Below are 22,590 nucleotides of genomic sequence, written 5' to 3' on the forward strand. Positions count from 1 at the left end.
ATTGTCACGTCGTATTATACCTAGCTGCCAATGTCATTAGTTCTTTTTCTAGCAGTTAAGCTATAATAACCTCCAGTGTGGCTTTCGTCTCTTGAGCAACATAATTCTAATGTTATGTGGAGTGGCGTACTTGGGTAGTAGCGAGCTTTTGCAAGCACAACGCAGCCACTATTATAGTTGAGCGTGCCGTGTGCAAAATGTGCTTCTGCGCATGATCAAATCCGAGAAACGTCCCGTCTTAGGGGAAACGAGAACGGTTCTTAGCCAAAATACCGTTCGGTCCCGATGCTGGGCAGGATTGAGCCAGCCAGCCAGCCAGCCAATCGGAGATCTTGTCGCTACGCCTCCGTCCACACAGGAGAGCGAAGCTGCTTAGGACGTAAGTCCGAGTGCGGGGACTGTCGCAGCTGATTGCTTTCGGTCTTCCCGTCGTGTAGCGAAAGCTCCCTATGACACCCAGTGACGGGGAGTGAAAATAACTTCCGTCAGACCAAGGAGGTACTAGGCAACGTGTACCTCCTTGGTCAGACGTCAAAAATCCCAGACAACCTTCAACTATTGTCATGATTGTGGAGGAGCATTGGACCAGGGAGGTGAGAGGACCACCTCCCTGATTGGACTGATTGAAGTAGGATGAATGATGTAATGATTGTGTCCTCCCGTTAAGGTAGCTTTGAATTCTATGAAATTTCTTATGGTGTACCCGACATGTACTCTCTTTATTCTTTTTAATGATAGTGAATTTTGCAGAGAGCATAAACTAGGTGGGGGAAGACACGCCGAGACTAGCACAGCGAGGCATCATGGTCTATTTAGGAAGCATCAAGGCCAACATTAATTTACTTGGAAAAGAAACGTTTTGCCAGCCGACCAGATACTACTGCTGTTTAAGACTCGATGCGATACTGTGCATATGAGATGTACCCTGAAAAAATAAAACCGGGGAAGTGTAAATATTCAAGTAACATCGACTCCTAGAATGGGTGTGTGTTTGAATGCCCTGATAATAAGCGGAAGGGGTAGGAAATGCAACAAATCTTGATATCACCAGCACCACCACCAGCATCTTAAATGTTTAGATGTAATTTTGGTGACCGGTGCGATGAGCGTAACGCTCTACTTCCCGAGACTATAATGAGATAAACAGGAGAGCAATTTCTACAGATTGACAATTTGCATTGTGACACTAAACAAGTTTATCGATGAAACTATAAATGCAGTAAAATGTAGAATAAACAATAAATGGGAATGAGGTTATTCGTGGTGTGTAGCCTTTTCCTAATTCAAATGCATGATGTCACCTGCCTATGTGAAGTGCGCTTGCTACAAAATCCTATAGTGCTATGGATACCAACAAAGCGACAGTCAAAAGAAAAAACGTCATGAAGTTAAAGGGATAGTACAGTATTGGTGGAGATGGAAATTGGGCTTTAATTTTATTTAATACAGAGCATACCATTTTAAGAGGAATACAAAGTTTATTTGATGAAAATCGGGTTTGAAATAGCTGAAACATCCAAAAACCAAGTAAAACAAAACGATCGTAAAAAGAATGTGGGTCCCATACTTTATTAGGATCACTCTGTTTTGGAATTCTCAGGCGTCTCAAAATCAATTTTCATCAAGTAAACCTTGAATTCCTCATGGAATTATATGCTCTTTCATATTTCATAAGAGGTTTCTCACTATCTCACCAAATAAAAAAAAAATAAAAAAAAACAACCCTGAAGTTAAGTCTCAACCAAAACTATACGATCTCTTTAAACTCCCGTCTGTGGTACGAGAGAATAATGATTTATGGTTTGCTTGTTGTTTGTTTTTGTTTTTCATCTTCTTTTTGTACTTGTGTAAATCTCTGTGTTTGGTTTTGGGTATGTGACTTTTTGTCCTCACGCATGCTTGACGTAATTTTATTGGCCCATCGCGTGTTTAGAAATACTGTCAACTATACTCTGTCCATTCATCTTGTCTTTTTGTTTCATGCCAATGGGTAAGGATTACGAGGAAGTTGTTGTACCTAATATCGCAGGGAGTGTTTAAAAGATAATGACTAGTGGCATGCAGCCAAAATCAGTTAGCTTGTTTACTCCGCGCCAAGAAAGGATGATATTGAATATGTTTCTTCTCACTGAGTCTGCAACGCCTGAGAATAGATTTGTTTTGCACAAGAGAGCCTAATAAATAAACTCATCGATATGATCAGTGTGTACACAGGCAGATGATATCGTCATATTCTTTTTTTTTATCTCTCTTTTTCCCTCTTTCGTTCTTTTGTGGGTCCGGTATGACCGTCGTTTTCGACTTGAGCGAACAAATCCATTTTTACCTTAGTTCAGATTCTGAACGTTTTTGATAGGATTTTCATTCTTTCTGAGATAGCGCACACAACGCCTGTTCATTCTTTGTCGCTTGGTGGCGATATCCCGAGAATTTACACGCTAGGTAAAAACAAATTCTCTTGGTATCCAGGGGCGGATCCAGAAATTCTGTAAAAGGGGAGCGCAAGTGATATTTCTGGTGCCACTTCCGGGTTTCATTTCATTGTTTTTCTTTTGTGTTTTTACGAAAAATAAAGGGGGGGGGGGGGAGGTGCGCCTGTTGCGGCCCTCTGATCCGCCACTGTATCCCCATCAAGCGGCAAAAAATGCACAGGTGTTGTGTGTGTGCTATGATATAAGGAGGATAAAAACCCAATCAAAAACGTGAAGAATCTGAACTAATGAGTGCTTTCCTTGAATGGAGTGTAAAGGGAGTAAACAGTGGTTCACAGAATATATTGCTTCACTTTGTAGAGTTTTGTGTGTACACACACAAAAAAAAAGCAACCACACACCTGTGACCAGGTTATTACAAACACGACAGCCTCTTTCGTAAGTTTAATTACCATGGAATCTTATATCTATAATATATACATGTATATATATATATATATATATATATATGTATATATATATATATATATATAATTATAGACACACATATATATAATATATATATATGATATATATATATCATATATATATATATATATGTATATTATATATATATATATATGTATGTATATTGTTAAACCTGAAAGCGAATCATATATATGATTCGCTTTTAACCCCTCCCTCCTAGATGAGGGGGATTTATTACATGAGACAAAGAGATTGGTACCTTATGAATCCATATTTACTTTGTTTTCACAATAATAACCAATATTTTTTTCTTCGGCCTTTTTGATTATCTCTCTGTCTATAAGTTTATGATTCTTAAGTCTCTCTCTCTCTCTCTCTCCTCTCTCTCTCTCTCTGTCCCTCTTCGTGAGAAAATGATTCACCTTCAGTTTAGAATAGCCAGATTTCTCTTGTTAAACCTGAAAGCAGATTTTTAAAAAAGTCATTCTTTAGTGCTATTCCAGGCTAGATACGATGCCCAATAGTGTGACTTCCTTACAGGATACAATAGAGCATGATGACAATACTTAGAATGCGGGTGTAACAAAAAGTATATTTGCGAGACTTTGAAATCCCATAAGGAACGTAAAGGCACAAGGTCACCAGAAAAAGTCTTAATCTTCCCACACTCAGCCATCTTTTCAACTTTTCGTACTTCTTTTCAATTGCAATCTGGCATAATCACTCATCAGAACGTCTTTGCTGTGCCTGATAGCGCTAAGCTCTTCTTACAAGCGCCCCGTCACGAAAGCAAATTATACTCCTTATAATGTTTCTGCGCAACATGAATCCAGTGACTTTCACTATCGAAAGAGTGCGTCACGATGATTTTAAGAAGCAGTAGCTCAATTTGGGACTCGCACCTGTTTGCGTTATATTCCCCGAGGCTAGGTGTGAGTTAAGAATATTGTAACGATGTTGACTTCCAGCTTTTGCTTGCATCAATGTTCCCTTCGCGTGCCTTTTGATATCTTCTGGCACCGGTTTGTCGACGCATACTCCTCTCACAATTATGTCTTAGAGGGTCCAAAAAACTTAGCCACTTGCAGCCTAAGTTCAATTCCACACAATGCTCCCGATGACCTTGATAAATGAAACATAACAAACACATCACAAAGACACTCGCATAGAGACGAACATAATGGCAGAGACCATGTTATTGTTATTAATTTGATTTCTGATTAGATTCTAGCTCTACTTAAGAAAATTGGAGGACTTAAAAGTTTCATGCTTTCACGAAACATCGATTCCTCGATTTACTTCATAAGTCAAGGTCAGTTTTGCACAGGGTTGGAAATTGCTAGTTTGATGGAACATTGAATGTGTTTTGTGTATGTACAACGATACTGAACAGCCCCCTAACTTTGCGATTAAGTGTATGCCCACTGGCATCCTCGAATGGGGCTGAGTTGGGGGGGGGGGGGGGTTAAATAGGTTCAAATCGAGAGCTATCCCAACAGGTCGAATACACTTTCAACATTTTCTGATGTGGAAACGTAAATTTACACTGTATGTCTATAATAACCATGATGCTTAATGCACGGTGATCAATTATCGAATTAGAGCCCATGAATATTAAGTAAACGAGCATGCATAAACATAATGATGATTGTTAATGACGGTAAACTTTACAAAAAAAAAAAATGTTGTTTTGTTGCCTTCTTGCATCTGTGATGCGTACTTGCATTCCCTTTTAAATCAAAGGGCGATTAGACTTTCATTAATGATTGTTCTCTTTTTGCATTCTGTTTCTTCTTTAACACAGCTTGGACCTACACAGCAGGACCATACGGTATGTACAACAGTCTTCAGTTTTCCGAAACTTTTGCACGCTATTTTCGTTGACATACAAACCGTATAGCATACCTTTAATCAAAATGCATATATTCCACTTTACGATACTGCCTTTATGCGAAAAATTTCCCCCCTACAGTTTGTGTATGTAAACGAGAGAGAGAGAGAGAAAAAAAATCATCAAATTTCTCCCTTGTATTTCAAGACATCCATGTATTTGCATTGATATGTTTTTGCATGTAAATGCACACAGCCAGAGTGGATTGTACAGTCATAACATAGATATCCCGTTTGAATTTTAGCTGCCAGATCTGGGCCCTATTTTATGAAGAGTTATAATTGATTATATAGTTGATTTCCATCATAAGTCTATGGTAGCCAGTGTGGTAAGGAAATTCATAACTAAATATATCTTTTGACAAAACGGGGCCCTGGTCAATTAAAGATGTAATTTTTTGTTGTTCTTTGTTTTTAGTGCCCACCCGACGCACTGCTATTGTTGAACCCTGTCTGTAATTACGTATTGAGAAACTTGGCTATTAATTCAATCCTTCCCAGGTTGTAATGCACACTAACACATACACACAGAATTTTTTAAATAGATTTATAACATAAGAGAAAGGCTTACAAAATTGAGGACATAGTATACTTCTTCATTTGGATTCGACTTTAGAGAACTGCAGATTTTATATTCACTCTGCCAGTTATCTATAACCATGACCAATTATAAAACAATGTATCGTTCATTCTTATTCCACGCAGGTCCCGACAACTGGGGCAAATTGAACGGGTCCATCTGCGACGGCCAGCGGCAGTCGCCGATCGACATCGTTACCTCCAACGTCATCAATCAGGATCTCGGTATTTTCCAGCTCGATGGCTACACGGACGTAAACCCCAATATGGACATTTCCAACGGCGGTCACGGAGGTATGCAGACAAGAGAAAGATGAAGATGATGATGAGGAGGAGGGGAGAATGAAGAGGAAGAGAAATAATAGGAGGAGGAGGAGAAGGAGGAGGAGGGAGAGAGAAGGAGGAAGAGGAGGTGGAGGTAGAGGTGGTGGAGGAGGAGGAGGAGGATCGAGGAGGAGGAATAAGAAAGATGAGTAGGAGTAGGAGGAGGATAAAAGGAAGAGTGGAGGAAGATGAGGGGGTAAAGGAGGAGGAGGAAGACGGGGAGGAGGAAGAAAGGAGAGGAGAGAAGATGGAGAGGGTGACCATGTATGGTGGTTAAGGTAATGGTGATGGACGAAGAGAAAAAAAGACCAATTATACAACAGAAGAATAGACCATGCAAGACATTAGGTTTAAAGGATCAATGAAGGGTACCAGAAGACAGAAGTCATGGTAAAAATAGGAGAAAATCATGTGCTTGCCTTTAACATTAAAAGAAAAACGGATTTCATCAAATCAAATTCAATTGGTTGCCACAAAATGTCATATCTTCCTTATTTCTTATCCGACTTTTGTCATTTTTTTGACGTTCTGAAGGAATCTTTTTTTCTCGTTCTTTTAGAGTACATGTATATTAACTTTCATTCTTGTGGATTTCCTCTTAACCATTCAATGAGCACTGGGGTGGGGGGGGGGGGGGATTCTCTCTCTGATAGCGGCGCGCTCGCTTTGCTGACTATTTGAACAGTCGCTGCTAAGCTGGCCTGCTAGACAATGCACACACTCGTGCACACATACCAGACTGCTGTTACACGCCTTTAATTTGAGCAGGCGCTTCCTTAACTTGCTTTCATCATCGACAGTCATTACTTGGAGAGTCTGATTTTGAAGCCGTTTTACAAAAGTGAAGAATTTGAACATGTGTAGGACAGTGAGTGTCAATTTCTGATTCAGATTCCCTTTCTTTATGATTTCAGATTGTGCAAGCAGCGTACGCCGCAAAGCTCGCGAAGTGTGACAGTGAGTTGTTTGAGCGACGACCTGCAGTTCGTCATCGATACCAACAGTTCCCTATAATCGATTAAATCCAAATTTATGCTGGTGTTTAGATTGTAGCTATTTAGCATATCCTGTGATTTTGGCATAGTTTGGTTGTATAGAATTTGAGATATCTACATGGATACAAAAGTGAATACAAATAGTACTCTGATTCACGCACGTTTAGGCCGCTGTGAAAATATAAAGACCACTTATGACGTCATCAAGTCTTAGGGCAGTATTATATCTCTTATATCTATTATTTATCTGTTTTGCGTCTAAGCTCTTCAAAAATACTGTTAAGCAAAGTCGATAGGCCGTGATATCATTCCTGAAGCTTGCGGAAGGATACTGCAATATCTTTTATTTCAGTTTTCTCATCTTTTTGTTTTCAATACCATCTGACGCCAGCCCCGTGTCATGTTTGTGAACACTGTAAAAACATCGGTGTTAGATTTAACACCACGGGTGTTAAATCTAACACCGATAAAACTTCAATAAAGGACCACACCCACATGTGTAGAAAATGCACTGTGATGGTGTTGAAAAGTGTGCACCTGACACTTCGTGGTGTTAATTTGACACTGTACCTGGTGTTATTTTGACACTGTACTGGTGTTAATTCAAAAATGACACCACATGGTGTTGATTTTATATTTGTTGGTGTTAATATCAATGGTTTAACACCCGTCCAGCTTCAATAAGAGACCACACCAGCTGGTGTTACTGTGGTTTAAATTTATTTTCACATTTTTTCAAAAATCTAGTATTTTAATGTAAAATTCTTGATCGTCTTGTTTAAATTAAAAATCAACAAGAAGTGCAGTTACTGAGAAACTCTTCAAAAACAGTTTAAAATTTGGAAATGACACCCGGAGGTGTTAATTTAACACCATAAATGAGCACCGAAAATTTAACACCAGCTCGGTATTCACTATTTAACACCGGACCTTTTGCAGTGAACGTTGACAAACTTCTCCGTACCTGAATATTGATGTGTCGTAACCATGGCAATCTTCCGACCTGTTCTCCCACTCATATAGTTACGATCAGCCTGGGACCCGCCCACACCTACAATCTGTCGGGAGCCTCCCTGCCCTCCACGTACTCCGCGGCGCAGTTCCACTTCCACTGGGGGTTGGTGAACTCTCGGGGATCGGAACACACCCTGGACGGTAACTCCTATCCCGCCGAGGTGAGGGGATGTGCCTATAGCATCGTGCAGAATAAACCACCTACTCGTGACATACAAACAGACGGACAGACAGAAAGACAAGCATACAGGAAAATAGACGGACATATAGAAAGAGAGAAAGACAGACAGACGGACAGACAGACAGTTAGAGACAAAGGCAGGCAGGCAGACATACAGACAGACAGACATACACACATCCAAGCTGAGCGCGTGTCTACAAGCACATCACATTTCTATACAAATGTGTTGAATCCCAAACGAGTCATTTCTATGTCAATGTAGAGCGCATTACCTAATCGTAATTTCTCTCGACTGTCTTGAATGATACATGTACTTTGCATCTTTACATTCGCATCTTTTTTTTTTCTTGTGAATACTTGTCTAATCAGTTATCAGTGCCTATTGTGAAAGGAATGTCTAAAACAAACGAACAAACAAACGACAAAAGAAAACAAAATCTCAATGATGCATTTCGACATACATTTTCAATTTGGTTAGGGGGTTAGAAACGCTTCTCTGAAACTCCGAAAATAGTGCGATCTCAATCGCGTTAGAGCCAGAAACGAGGTTTCTGTGGAGATGAAAGTCGTTTTGAAACGCGTTTATACACGACCTATACCCACGCCAACTTCATGATCTCTGCTCCTCGGGTCAAACTGCGCAGTGGAATTGCGCAGTGACAAGTTTCTGCTTCCTTGGCCAAATAATGCCACAATCATTAATGTTTTTGTAAATTATTTCGTCACGTGTACACAGTTTTCTTGATTCGTCTGTCAATCTCATCATTTTTTCAATGTTTTTGAGGTCTCATGCATTCAACATGGTGACATCGTTGCGTATTTCACTACATGTGCTGTATCAGTATGAACTAAGTGAACCAAGATTACACAGCCAGACAACATTGTTGGATACTATTAGCTGTCACAATTTTCCTTTTAGTTTGCATTGCCAGTAGACCCCATTTATAAGTTCTACCTCGTAACGGGTCCTGCATTGATCATTGTATCATGCAGGGTGCAGTGTAGTTGATTGTGATGAATTCTGTTTTGATTTGATTTGCTTTGATTTGCTTTGATTTGATTTCGATTCGATAGCTCCACATGGTCCACTACGACCCGCAGTACGGCGACCTGGTGGCCGCTCTGACATCGGGCAACTTCGATGCCGTGACTGTGCTCGGCTTCTTCATTGAGGTGAGTTGACGAAAACTTATAATGTAGCATGTCATTATTATCGTCATCTTCTCGGCTTATTGATGACCTTGAACCGGATAAAGCACAAAAGATCTCAGGTTACGCAAGAATGCGTGACAATATCATGTTCGCTTGCACAGTGGGAAAGATGGATATCAAAATAAACATGCCACATGTCACACAGACACGGAAGTTATACACGAGTTAACAGTTGGAGATACCTCTTTGCATACACCTCAGTACCTAGCGTATGATATAGATTATATATCATTAATATCATTCTTTTTATCTTCCTCTTTCCTTCTCTCTGACATTATTTCTGAATTATCAATCAATTGTTAAGGGGATGGTATAGTTTTGGTTGAAATGGGGGATTCAGATTTTAACTTTTTTTTGCAAGATAATTAGAAGTCATTCTCATTTTTCTCAGGACGCCTTTGCTGTTTGATATCTCAGGCATCTAAATACCAATTTTCATCAAATAAACTTTGAATTCCCCATAGAATTGTGTGCTCTTTCATATTTCATAGGAGATTTCTCATTATCTCACAAAAAAGTTGGAAACCTGAAGCCCCCACACAACTAAAACTATGTCATCCCTTTAACACATTGGTTACCAACATCAATCAACCGATGCAATCGCTGGCTCAACAAAAGTGGAAGAAACACATCCTCGCGAAAGAAAAAGTGGCCAAACACCAGAATGATAATAAAAAAAGTGTCATACGCACGAAGATTTATATGACGTCGGTTTGAGTAAAATAAGCACAGAATGATTATACACATGCCTGGGCACTGCGGGACGTTTTAGGCAAATTTTCAATGTCAGATTCTCATTCGCAAACTTTGTGTTTGTTGTGTGCAAATCAATCGTATCTATTGTAGTCTTTGGGTCATAAATCGAACAACTAACAAAATGGCAAATGAACCGTGACCTGTCTTTTAGGAAGGGCAACCTTGAATGTGACCACGATGTTTCACTTCATATTCTGACACCTTCGTATATCACCTCCCCCCCCCCCTATCACACACACACACACACACACACACACACACACACACACACACACACACACACACACACACACACACACACACACACATACACAAAAGAGGGAATGTCATGTTAGTTTGCAGCCCAGCACACTCGGACCCTGACTATAGCTCATCAGTGGAAACTCGATATAGAGTGATCTGATAGAACAAAATACATGATATAAGAAACTATTTTCTCCGGTCCCCATGAATTTATTTCCTTTGTTTTGTATTGCTTACTGACTACTGATTTAACAAAATATTATCTGATGTAAAGAACAAATTGTCTTGGTCCAAGGATCTCCTTATAGCCCCTAGAGTTTCCACAGTATGATACTGTATTTAAAAGGAAAAGGAACCTGACCTTATTGTAAGACTATTCAATCTCGTTTGAAAAAAAAAATGAGGTGAAATTTCACATTGTCAAATCTTCCTTATTATCCTATCTTTGTCATTTTTGGGACGTTTTGCAGAGGTCTTTTTATTCTCTCTCTCTCTTTCTTTGAGAGTTTATTTATTAATGGGGTGGATACACTGCAAAAAGTCCGGTGTTAAATAGTGAACACCGAGCTGGTGTTAAATTTTCGGTGCTCATTTATGGTGTTAAATTAACACCTCCTGGTGTCATTTCCAAATATAAAACTGTTTTTTGAAGAGTTTCTTAGTAGCTGCACTTCTTGTTTATTTTTAATTTAAACAAGACGATCAAGAATTTTACATTAAAATACTAGATTTTTGAAAAAAAATGTGAAAATAAATTTAAACCACAGTAACACCAGCTGGTGTGGTCTCTTATTGAAGCTGGACGGGTGTTAAACCATTGATATTAACACCAACAAATATCAAATCAATGTGGTGTCATTTTTGAATTAACACCAGTACAGTGTCAAAATAACACCAGGTACAGTGTCAAATTAACACCACGAAGTGTCAGGTGAACACTTTTCAACACCATCACAGTGCATTTTCTACACCTTTGGGTGTGGTCCTTTATTGAAGTGTGATCGGTGTTAGGTTTAACACCCATGGTGTTAAATCTAACACCGATGATATAACAGTGTATCCTCTTGAATAATTGAATCACGTACGTATTGTGGTTTATGCATTAAATTTACGCTTTAACAAAATGTAACCTGTTGTCTTGAGACAGCTCGGAAACGAGACCAACACGGCCTTCGAGAATTTCATGGCTTACTTCGGGAATGTGTCCATGGCGGGACAGAGCCTCGGGACAGGGAACCTGCCGTCTTTCAACCTCCGATCAATCATGCCCTTTGATCTCACCGGCTTCTGGCGCTACAACGGCTCCCTCACCGTGCCCAACTGCTACGAGACCGTCATCTGGAACGTCTTCCACTCTCCCATCGTGATCTCAACATCTCAGGTGAGTTCAAGAGATATTGGTGGAGATAAGGATTAATCGGGTTTATAACTTTTTTTGCGAGATACCAAAAAACCCCTCATGGAATAACACAGATCATACCATTCCAAGAGGAATTCAACGTTTGTCAGATGAAAAGTAAGTTTTGGAATGCCGGGCTGAGACATTAAAAAACACAGTAAAAGCAAAGTGATCACGATAAAAGATGGGTCCCACCTTTAATTTGCGTTGTTCTGTTTTGCATATCTCAGCCATTTCAAAACCAATTTTCATCACATAAACGTTGAATTCCTCTTGGAATTACATTCTCATTTTTCATATGAGATTTCTCATTATCTGACCACAAAATGGTCAGTCCCGTCCATCGCCCTTTCCTAAATGATGCTAAAAATCTAGGAATGGGCGACCTACTTACTTGGGGACAAACGAAATTACGACTGTTATTATGATGACCTTAATATTTTGCAAAAATAGTTTAACACTTTCTTTTCGTCACTATCAATGTGCTCAAAGTTGCAGGATGAGAGAAGAGACAGACAGACAGACACGCACGCACACACACACACACACACACACACACACACTCGTGCAAACAAACAAACATACAACCAAACAAACAGACAAACAAATTGAAATCATCAAAGACATTGAAAGACATTTACCTCTTTGGCAGTGGATGTGTAATCATTTCTTCATTTAACGACCCGTGACAACCCCTTGTGCAGTCCATTATAAACATCAGAGAGCCCTGTGTAATTTTAGGTGATAGATTTCCATTGATTACCTTTTTTTTTTTAAAGTAGCAGAGTCTGGACTTGATAGGAACTATAAATGAATCACGGCAGTGAAATACAAGCTTAATATATATATATATATATATATATATATATATATATATATATATTAAGCTTGTATATCACGGCAGTGAAATACAAGCTTAATATATATATATATATATATATATATATATATATATATATATATATATATATATATCATACTTTATTTCCTTTGCAAATTAAAGCATGTGATGAATATTCCTAGGATACTACCTGCCCACAGGCAGGTAAGTACAAGGAAAGAAATACAGTGGACCCGGTCCATCACACCTGTCCACAATTGACAGTTACAAATCATACAAACGCAAACCGCAATTTTGTATGTTGTTAATTACTGATATCATTCATCAAAAAATGCGCATTTACAACTGACTTGAAATGGTACATAATTTGGACGACAGGAAACACGTTTGGTGAGAAATAAGGATGGAGCGAAGTCTACATTGACCATGAGTATTGACTAAATACGGGTGGCTACTCGCAGTTAAGATCGAGTGAATGCGTGTACATTTTGTTGATCGGCCAGACAGGATTTGAGTTATCTGGATACTAGAAGAGTAGATGGTTTGATAAAAAAGTGACGGCGTGGAATGCGAATGGATGTAAATTATTTAGTGTACTCAAGTAGGAGGATGCCCGCTTCGAGTCGATCTTCAGTTGTCAATAAGAGTTTTTCTCTGCAGGATATCTGCATAGTTTGAGAGCTGCTGGTGCCTGCTCCGCTCCAAAGAGGAGAAGTAGTAAAACTCCCTGAATGGTCGTGTGCTATACGCCTTGTTGATGTTGATACGTGCTTAAACTGCTTGATTGATTAATCACGCTGTGGCTTACGAGTGTTTGAGCGTTATTCTCTCTTTCTGTTTTTGCTCGCAGCTGGAAAGGTTCCGAGAACTCTACAGCGATCAGCCGGGACCAAACAACACGTTCATACGGACCTTCGACAACCACCGCCCCGTCAACCCCATCTACGGTCGCACCGTGCTGCACAGCGAACCCGGCATCGACACCGTCACTACCGAAGGGCCCACAGAGCCAGCGGGTGACTTCGCTACAGCCCTTTCACCTATGATGGCGCTGTTCCTCACGCTCTGCGCTGTCGCGACAATTTTGTCTGGCCTGTAAAGACGCCGTTCTAGAATTGGCAGGGTCTGTCGAAATGCAAAGATGTATTCACAACAATGGGGGCTGCACTAGGAAAACTTTATTAAACATATGGCTCCTAATTGTTAAGAACAAAAGGGTTGTCTGGTGATGATAAGTTATATTTCTTTCAACCGACAAAGCGGTCTACTTTTTCGGGAAATCATCTTCCTAAATGACTTTGAACCAGTCATATAAGAATTCTAACCTTTATAATTCAGCACTCTTGAAGATAATGATATTGAATATTGGAAAGGGGGAAAAGAGTGTTAGATGCTTATATATATTATTTGTATATATTATGTATACTTGCATTCTTCAATGGGATAGTATCGTTGAATGTCAGTTGACTTCGTCGCGTCAAATTCGATCTTCCAAACTTGTGATATCGTGTTGATTTTTTTTATTTTGTTTCGTAGAGAAAGGAAATCAGTGATACTACAAGAGGAATCAACTTGAAAACAAGAGAGTTATGTAACAATGCATTCTAAGGCAATTGGAAGTTTAACCTTTAATTTCCCACAGCCTACTGACACTTTAAGAATAAGAAAGGTTCTTTTCCTTGGATTATAGATTTCTCCTTTTCAGTCATTCCATTAAAAAAAAAAATGACTCAATATTTTCTCTTAAAAAAAAAAACAACAACCATAAACGTGACACCAGTTCTGCAAATCGTTAATGTATCACAGTGGATTTAGGCTGTTAGGGTGTTTGTATAGGTTAATGTTTACTTTGGCACCTCGTAAGAGAGTTTATGAAATTATAATTTCAGATGAGGTCGTATTGTTGGACCGTATAAGCAGTGTCACTGCGCTGAGTTTTCGTACCACAGAAGCAATTTGCAACTATCCATTTGTTTTATGTGACGAGACATGGTGTCGTCCTTACTGCGATGAATCATTGTACACGTATTCAATGGACAAATTTGTTGGACCGCACGCCGAATCGAGGGGATCAGATCTATTTGCGTGCGTACTCCGTCTCGGGACCTTGGTGGCATCCAAATACACATGCAAAAGGAGCAGATTATAAATTGACAAAGGGAAAAACAGAAAAAAAAACAACATGAAAGTGGTTAAATATACCTACTTGATGATCAGTTTAGTCGAACACTGACAACATGTAAGGTGTCGTTAGTAAGTAATGCGCAAACATCACCCAGTGAACTTTTATTGAGACATCGCTGGGAGTTACGAAAATTGTGCCTATAAAGAATCGCCCAAATTACCCACCCCTGAGGTGATTATACTTCGTTAAACACAATTTGAACTTTTAAACTTTAAACAGTAATCAAAGTTTGTTGTGTTGTTTGTCCTTCTAATACAATTTGTATATATAAAATATACATTATAAAACATTGTATGTTTGTCTGTTCTCATTGACATTCCCTCCTTTCGAAACTTTGATCTCAATATAACTGAGTGTAAATTTCGAAAATGATTTGTACAGAGTGTCAATTGATGTATTTTTGTCTGCTTCTATTATACAGTGTATGTACTCAGGTTTTATAATGTCTTAAAGGGATCGTACAGTTTTGGTTGAGACCTAATTTCGGGTTTCTACCATTTTTTTTTTTTTTTTGTGTGTGAAATAATGAGAAACCTCTTGTGAAATATGAAAGAGCATGTAATTCTATGAGGAATTAAACGTTTATTTGATGAAAATAGGTTTTGAAATGGCTGAGATATCCAAAAAAGAGCGATTCTAATAAAGTGTGGAACCCACACTTTATTACGATCGCTTTGTTTTACTTTGTTTTTGGATGTTTCAGTCATTCCAAACCCGATTTTCATCACATAAACTTTGAATTCCTCTTAAAATGGTATGCTCTGTACTATATCAAAAGTGTTTTCTTAGTATCTCTCAAAAAGTTAAAAGCACAATTCCCATCTCCACCAATACTGTACCATCCCTTTAACTGTGTAGAAGCGAAAAAGAAGAAATGTGTACTCAATGCAAAAATGTTTTGATGTTTTTCATGCTACGGATGACCGGAATTGCGTCATCCACAATATCTTGTCAGTACTGTTAGTATCGTATGCGTTATTGGTTTTATAGACTTGAGAGTATTCAACGCACAAACAGCCCTTTTTTGTAGAAGAGGATACTAGTATTCCTTTGGTTATACATCTTCGACATTCGTCTGAACACTGACTATGGAATTTTGAATTTAAGGACTTCATTACGCTTATCAGTTACGAGTGACAAAACATATTAGGTAGTTTTAACTAGATCCTTTCATTCATTAAGAAGACATGATAAAGGCTTCCGGCGCTTTTCAAACGTCTAGAAAAATATGTTAAGCATGTCTTTTCTAATCCCCGGCGCCTGCAACTCCGTGTAACCTGGTCATGTATTATGATATGCACTGTCCTCTAAACCTGACATCAAAGGCACAACTTTTCTTTAGTTATACGAATCCGATAATGCATTAGAAAAAGAAAATTTCACCGATTTGATTAAAACAGAGAAGAAGCTTCAAACAGGCGATCGCTGCGTACTGCAGGTATATAGAGGACGAGCGTCATTAGGGATAATAATGCTATCGTTAACTAAAGAAAATTAGGGCGAGATGAACAAACAATCAAACAAGCAAACAAACAAACAAACATGAAGCCATGACTATTCTTGCTTATCATAACGATTCCACCGTGCCACTGCAATTCATGCTACCATGCTGCTGTGCACACATCGGCCTATGTTTGTTTCTTTGTTTGTCTGTTTTTGAAGGGACGCGGAGTGAGTGAGGCAAACACTGCTTCTCAGTATCTGCTTCTCTCTCTTTTGACTGGCTGTTTGGCTTTTTTTATCCTCTATTTTCATTATCAATCATCCCCAAAATGTCAAAGTTCAAATTCATCGCAGTTGATGATTATTATTATATATCAATACAAAATACACCTACAGCGCTTCACCAAGCAAATAAAAAAAGAAAGTTATTTATTGTTATTGCTTGGGGAATATATTCCGTTTTTAAATGCTATCTATGTATGTATGCCTGATAATGTAAAATGATGGACAACTGGGAGGAACAAGATTAGAAATGGAGTTTGCCGCCAAAATAGACCAATGAAAGAATTGAGTAAACCTCCTGGCCCCATAATTTCTACAGGTTGTTGATGATATTGACAGAATTAACATCAATTGCATCAGCAATGAGTATCAAACACATGCAGTGGCTAATACGGGTCATAGTGGTGACGCAACATTTTACTCGGGAACCACTGACGACATACTAAACCCTTTCTGCGCCGGGGACTTAAGACATTTTGGATAATACATCATCATCGCTGTGGGGTTTTCTGGGCCAATCGGCACTGACTCAGAGCAGATGTAGGGTTAACCAGTGTTACCTCGGGGAATTTTAGGTTGGGCCGTCGAAAGATTCTTTGGTATTACATGTATCAGAGTCTTTCAGGTAGCGGGAAAATTCGCAGTATGAATCCTGGGGCGCCCCCTACTAGCCAGCATTGGCCAAAGAACATTGACGTACAATCATCCTACACGTCACTGTACAATGTACATAGTAAGCCAGTTCGTAATAGCTCATGTGCACGTTACATACATATGACCTGCCTGGTATTTTTCTCAGTTGCTTCGGCTATTTACCCTTTTCTTCTTTGCGTTTACCCGGCGTGACAATTTATGAAATTCATATTATAGACAAAGAATGAACTGGCATAGCGTGTAGCGAGAAGGGTTCTCCAGTAGCACTGCAGAAAGTATCAATTTTCATTGTTTTGCACCGAATGCATTGACTAACTTTTGTTTGGTGAATATTGCCGAATACCAGGCTTGCTTTCATGTTGAAGGATTTCATGAATTATCATTACATCACAGATGCTTATCTCAGTGAATTGAAAAAAGCAACATGCCTGTTAGTGTAAAATGATCTTCATCATTCTGTTTATGCGCAATGTTGAACTACGAACTGGCTTATTATCAAATATGTTATATAATAATATTTTTGTTTGAGTGTGTGTAAAAGTACTTATAATCATATCCGTCAAGGCTAAGAATTTGTTTGCCTTCTATAAGAATGATATCGTATTTGTGTCGTTATTTACGCCCTGTCTGTTGAATAAATTGTTTGGAGATTATAAAAAAAAAAAACAACGACCAATGTTATGAGATTCTTTTTGGATTTTGTCTACTTCGAGATTTGAACAGGAGCCATCTGCGTGTAGATGACAGTTGAAATTGTATGTTAAATGAAAGTTGTAAGATATTAACTATATATATATTAAATATTACATACAAAATACATACATACAGAGGTGTGAATGTGTGTGTGTGTGTGTGTGTGTGTGTGTGTTGTGTGTTGTGCGTGTTTGCAAGATGACCACACCATTTTGTCTCTGAATTTCACGACACAGTTTTATCAAACCCTCGCAAAACTTATTTGTGAAAGGGATCATTATTTTAGTTTTGGTTGAGACCTAACTTCAGGTATATAAAGATTTTGAGATAATGAAAAATATCATGAAATATAAAGGGCATGTAATTTTAAGAGGAATTCAGCGTTTTTTCGATGAAAGTTGATATTGAAATGATATGATGAGATATCCAAAATAAAGTGATCCTAACGTTGCGACCCACCTTTCATAACGATCGCGTTGTTTTACTTTGTTTTTGGATGTCTCAGCAATTTCAAAACCGATTTTCGTAAAATAAACTCTGAATTCCTCTTAGAATGGTATCCTTCCGTATAACCATTTCATTGATGGTTTCTTGGTATCTCGCAAATATGAAACCCCAGTCCTCACTTCCACCAATACTATATCATCCCTTTAATTGGGGAAAAAACCTAAATGAAAAGTCTCGCTTCATGAGATGTGCCAAAGGTGACAAAGGGGAGGGAAGATTCCACTCTCTGGTACAACGGATATCAAGGACGAGGGGACAAGATGCAAACTTCATACGTGGAGTGTACTCGATCCGAGGAGCAGAACAAATACACATAAATAACAGGGCCGGCGCAGTGTTTTCAAAAGTGTGGCGGCCCACTTCCGGGTTTCATGAGCTAACAAGCAAAAAAAAAAAAAAAAAAAAAAAAAAAGAAAGAAAGGCTCAACCTTACCGCCGCCATACTACAAGATCCCTATCTATTTCTATTTTAGTGCCACTTACATTCTTCCGGGTGAAAAAAATGTGTGGGGGCACAAAGTGATGACACCTTATGTATTCCTTTGTATGGTGCACAAAAAGTGTGGGGGCCCGAGCCCCAACGGCCCCACGGCTGCGTCGGCCATGAATAATGTGTTCTGTTGTCTTTTCATTCCATCTGTAAACATGTAATCTTGAATAATTGTTGATAATTCGTTCGCAGGTATAAGTGTAAATAAAAATTCTGGCATTTAAAAAAAAAAGTGATGAGAAATAATCAGAGTAAGTGTAAATGCTTCTATGTTTCCTGCTAAAATCTTTGTAAGTATAGGAAAAAGAATAGAAAAGTCTCGCTTCATAAGAGATGTAAAGTGACAATAAGGAGGAAAAAATCCCACTCTAGACTACCAGTGATATCAAGGTCGAAGTGGGCGGGAAGTACAAAGACTACCCCCACACCCTCCGAACAGAGAAGACACCTATACGTTATTTTCTATTCTCCTATTCCATTCATTCCATCTCTATATCTGAAAATCGATTCGTTCTTTTTTATCCGTCAACCGTACACTCGGTACTTGACAGTATAAGGCCCGGTCATACCGCCCGAACTTTGCTGGAGCGTTCCTTGAACGGTAGGAAGAGGGGGCCGAATTTTGACAACGCTCGTCACCGCGCACAAAATGGGGAAAAATCTAAAACACGGGCGTTGTCTTTAATAGCGGTGCATCGCTGAAGCCAGCGTTGCTTTAGCGTTGGTTTAACGGTAGCGAGCGGTAGCGAGAGTTGGTTTAGCGGTGACGCGAGCGTTGCTAGAGCGGCGTTCTGCGCGTGCGGGAGTTGGCTCGGCGGGGGTTTAAAGTTGGTTTAGCGGCATACCGCTTTTGACTACGGAGCTGAACGGATCGCTTTGATAGAAGTTCTGATAGATTTTTGATAGAAGTCGATAGTTGAAGTTCATCATGCCATGTGGACAAAAGCAGAGGAAGGCTGGAGAAGGAAAGGCAAATGCCTCTAAGAAGATTCTGCTGCTGGACTAGTGCACCAATCATAGCAAGTCTCTCAGCATCCATGGTAGTACAGTTTTACTGTAACTTTGAGCAAAGTCGATATAAATGAGGTCTGCACTCAACGGCAGCTCGATTCCAAATGGGCTCCTGGTCCATTTCTCCCCGTATTCATAGCCAAATTCTGGTCCCGCTCCGACACCGCCATACCAACGCCAAACCAAAGTTCATCACCGCAATGGATCGCTGCTTCAACGCCCGACACCGTTCCAGCAATCCCGTGTCCGCTCGTAAAACGCTTACAACCGCTCCACCAAAGTTTGTGCAACGTTTAATCACCGCTCGGGCAAAGCTGGCGAAGCAGCGGTGGTCCAGCGTTCAGGATTTCTGCGTTGGCCTAGCGGACCCAAGCGTCCACGAACTTGGGTCTAGCGGTGCCAAACTTTGACTGGGCGTTGTTGGAGCGATGGTGAACTTTGCCGGAGCGGAAAATTGGCCGCTCCTCACTGCTCGCAATATTTTGTACAGCTCAAAACTTTCGGAGCGGTAGGAGGGACCATCAGCGGGGGCCGAGCGTTTTCGGCATTGCCTTAACGGAGGCCAACTTCTGTTAAACGGTGATAAACGGTTACGAGCGGTGATGAATTTTTTTTTCATCGCTCCAGGAACGCCCAAGCAAAGCTCTGGTGGTGTGACCGGGCCTTCACCCTGTGCGTCATCCAAACTGTACATTGTCATAACGTCATGTAGACGTTTGATTTTGATTTGATAATATGCAAAAGGGCCACTGCCCGACCATCACTACAACAACACTTTGTTTGCTATTTAGGCCTCGCTCAGGAAGAAAACAAAAGACAAAAGGGGAAAGTCATTTTTAAATGTTCCACAAAAAAAAAATCGACGGAAGAATGTCATGATTTAGAATGAATTGATAATAAACTCTGATAAATCCGCGACATGTAGAACGTAGGGAGAAAATCGGCGGTCATCTGTAGGTCGAAATAATTCGTCTGGGTTGGTGTTTTTCTGCGTCTTGCGGGTGGTGCTCACCCTGTGCTTGGGATTTGGCGAGCACAATTGAGCTCAAAGTGCTTTCACGGCGAAAAGCATGCCGTTTTCCTTTAATGGCCCTTTATTTGAAATACACAATACGAAATACACAACCTGCCATAATAATGCCATAATAACAAAGCCATATTTGATTTCACCAATATGGCTGCCCATTAGGCGACATGCAGTCAAAAATCGGGGGAAAAATGATGTATAGTGACATTTGGCAGTGTGCGCCCACTTTAGTGCTTCTAGAAGAATTTGAAACAAACGCTCATGTATACCCTAATTATACTTGACTGATTATTCTGGTTCGCGCACTTGACTGACCGACCAGGTAATCCTTTCTACAGACACGAGCCACCTATATACTCTGACAGTGATACAATTGTTATGAATGAGGGTCTAGGACAATTACCCCCTGGGCAATTTCCCCTGACCCTTCCCCTGGCCCTAGTCCTAATCCTAATCCTGAACCTAAACCTAACCCTAACCCAAACTCCTAACCCTAAACCTAAACCTAACCCTAATATTTACTCTAACCTTACCACTAAGACGATGAATGAATGTCTCAATGGACCGTTTATGTCCATGACCTTTGCTCCTCTCCACACAGTCCACTACCGTCACTGACTTGGGTCTAGTTAACACAGGATGTCGTGGTCGCACGCTGTGTGTAATCGCACATTCGACAAGCGTGAAATGCGAGTTTAGGATCCATCTATGATATCATGTATAATTTATATGGCGTGATATCAGCCACAGTGGCCGACCATTAATGTTGCAGTAGAAGACTGGTCGGGAAAGAAGGTGCAGGGATATGCTGTGAATGATCTATGCATAAGTCATGCGAACTGGTCGCAGAATTGGCGCCTGGTAATAGTGTAGCCATGGTGATGAATGGAATGTGGATACACTGACTCGATGTGTATAGAATTATATATCAATATTGCAATATTCTGAAATCTACCGCAGGACATTATTGGATAGCTCGTAATGATGATCTGGTAAAGCTGTGGATAACATGAAATGGAGAAAGAAAGAGAAAAAAAGAGGGGAGTTAAAGAAAAAAAAATCAACAAATATGATGTGATCTCATGCACTGTTCGTTGTGTCTAGTTTCTTAACGCCGATGAACCTCCACGAATCTACCCAAGTAGGTGCTACCACCTCCATGCACTACCCGATCAGAGCTGTTCGTTTGCCGCGAGCTCTGGCGCTGGGTCTGTTAGCACAGACGTTTGCTTTGGAGTTAGGTGGATCTCATACCGGCATCGGGGTTATCTGTTTTATTGCTCCCCTGGTGTGTTTGCGTTTGAGGGAATACGACTCGATTACTATAAACAGCACTGATATAACTAGGCTAAACTAAGCAAAGATATTAACCTTAGGAGTCTGGAGGTAGCATAAATCATTTGAGCTCATGAGAGAAAACAGGCACAAAAAGAAAATGAAAGAAAGAGAACTGAGAAAACCCCACGAAGAGAATGGTGAGTCAATGGAGTCAAAGGTCAGCAATACCTAAATCTCACAATGTTAGTGCTATGTATGTAAAGTTTTCATTAGAGGGAGAATTAAGGGCATAACCAGGAGGGTGCCAGGTAAAAATGGCAGAGGTAAAAATGGCAGGGGTAAAAATGTCAGGGGTAAAAATGTCAGAGGTAAAAATGTCAGGGGTAAAAATGTCAGGGGTAAAAATGGCAGAGGTAAAAATGGCAGGGGTAAAAATGGCAGGGTAAAAATGGCAGAGGTAAAAATGGCAGGGGTAAAAATGGCAGAGGTAAAAATGGCAGAGGTAAAAATGGCAGAGGTAAAAATGGCAGAGGCAAAAATGGCAGAGGTAATAATGTCAGAGGTAATAATGGCAGAGGTAATAATGGCAGAGGTAAAAAAGTCAGAGGTAAAAATGTCAAGAGTTAATATCAGAGGTAAAAATGTCAGAAGTAATGAGAGCGATTTCGTCAGAGGTAAACGTATAA

The 22,590-nt window shown here is 39.8% G+C and overlaps 1 protein-coding gene across 1 annotated transcript; it reads left to right on the plus strand.

Annotated features, from left to right (window-relative positions):
- Positions 1-4,704: 4,704 nt before the first annotated feature.
- LOC139737150 (carbonic anhydrase 1-like) lies at positions 4,705-20,009 on the plus strand (the record flags this gene model as incomplete). The annotated part of the gene is made up of 7 exons (XM_071647828.1): positions 4,705-4,731; positions 5,496-5,663; positions 7,712-7,863; positions 8,958-9,056; positions 11,242-11,475; positions 13,185-13,429; positions 19,739-20,009. Coding segments are annotated over 7 exons (1,196 nt in total), but the record flags the coding sequence as incomplete, so codon positions are not given.
- Positions 20,010-22,590: the final 2,581 nt, after the last annotated feature.

The sequence above is a fragment of the Diadema antillarum genome, unplaced genomic scaffold, assembly GCF_040938485.1.
Source record: "Diadema antillarum isolate AM-2024a unplaced genomic scaffold, OU_Dant_1.0 seq00000683_RagTag, whole genome shotgun sequence".
Classification (NCBI taxonomy): domain Eukaryota; kingdom Metazoa; phylum Echinodermata; class Echinoidea; order Diadematoida; family Diadematidae; genus Diadema; species Diadema antillarum.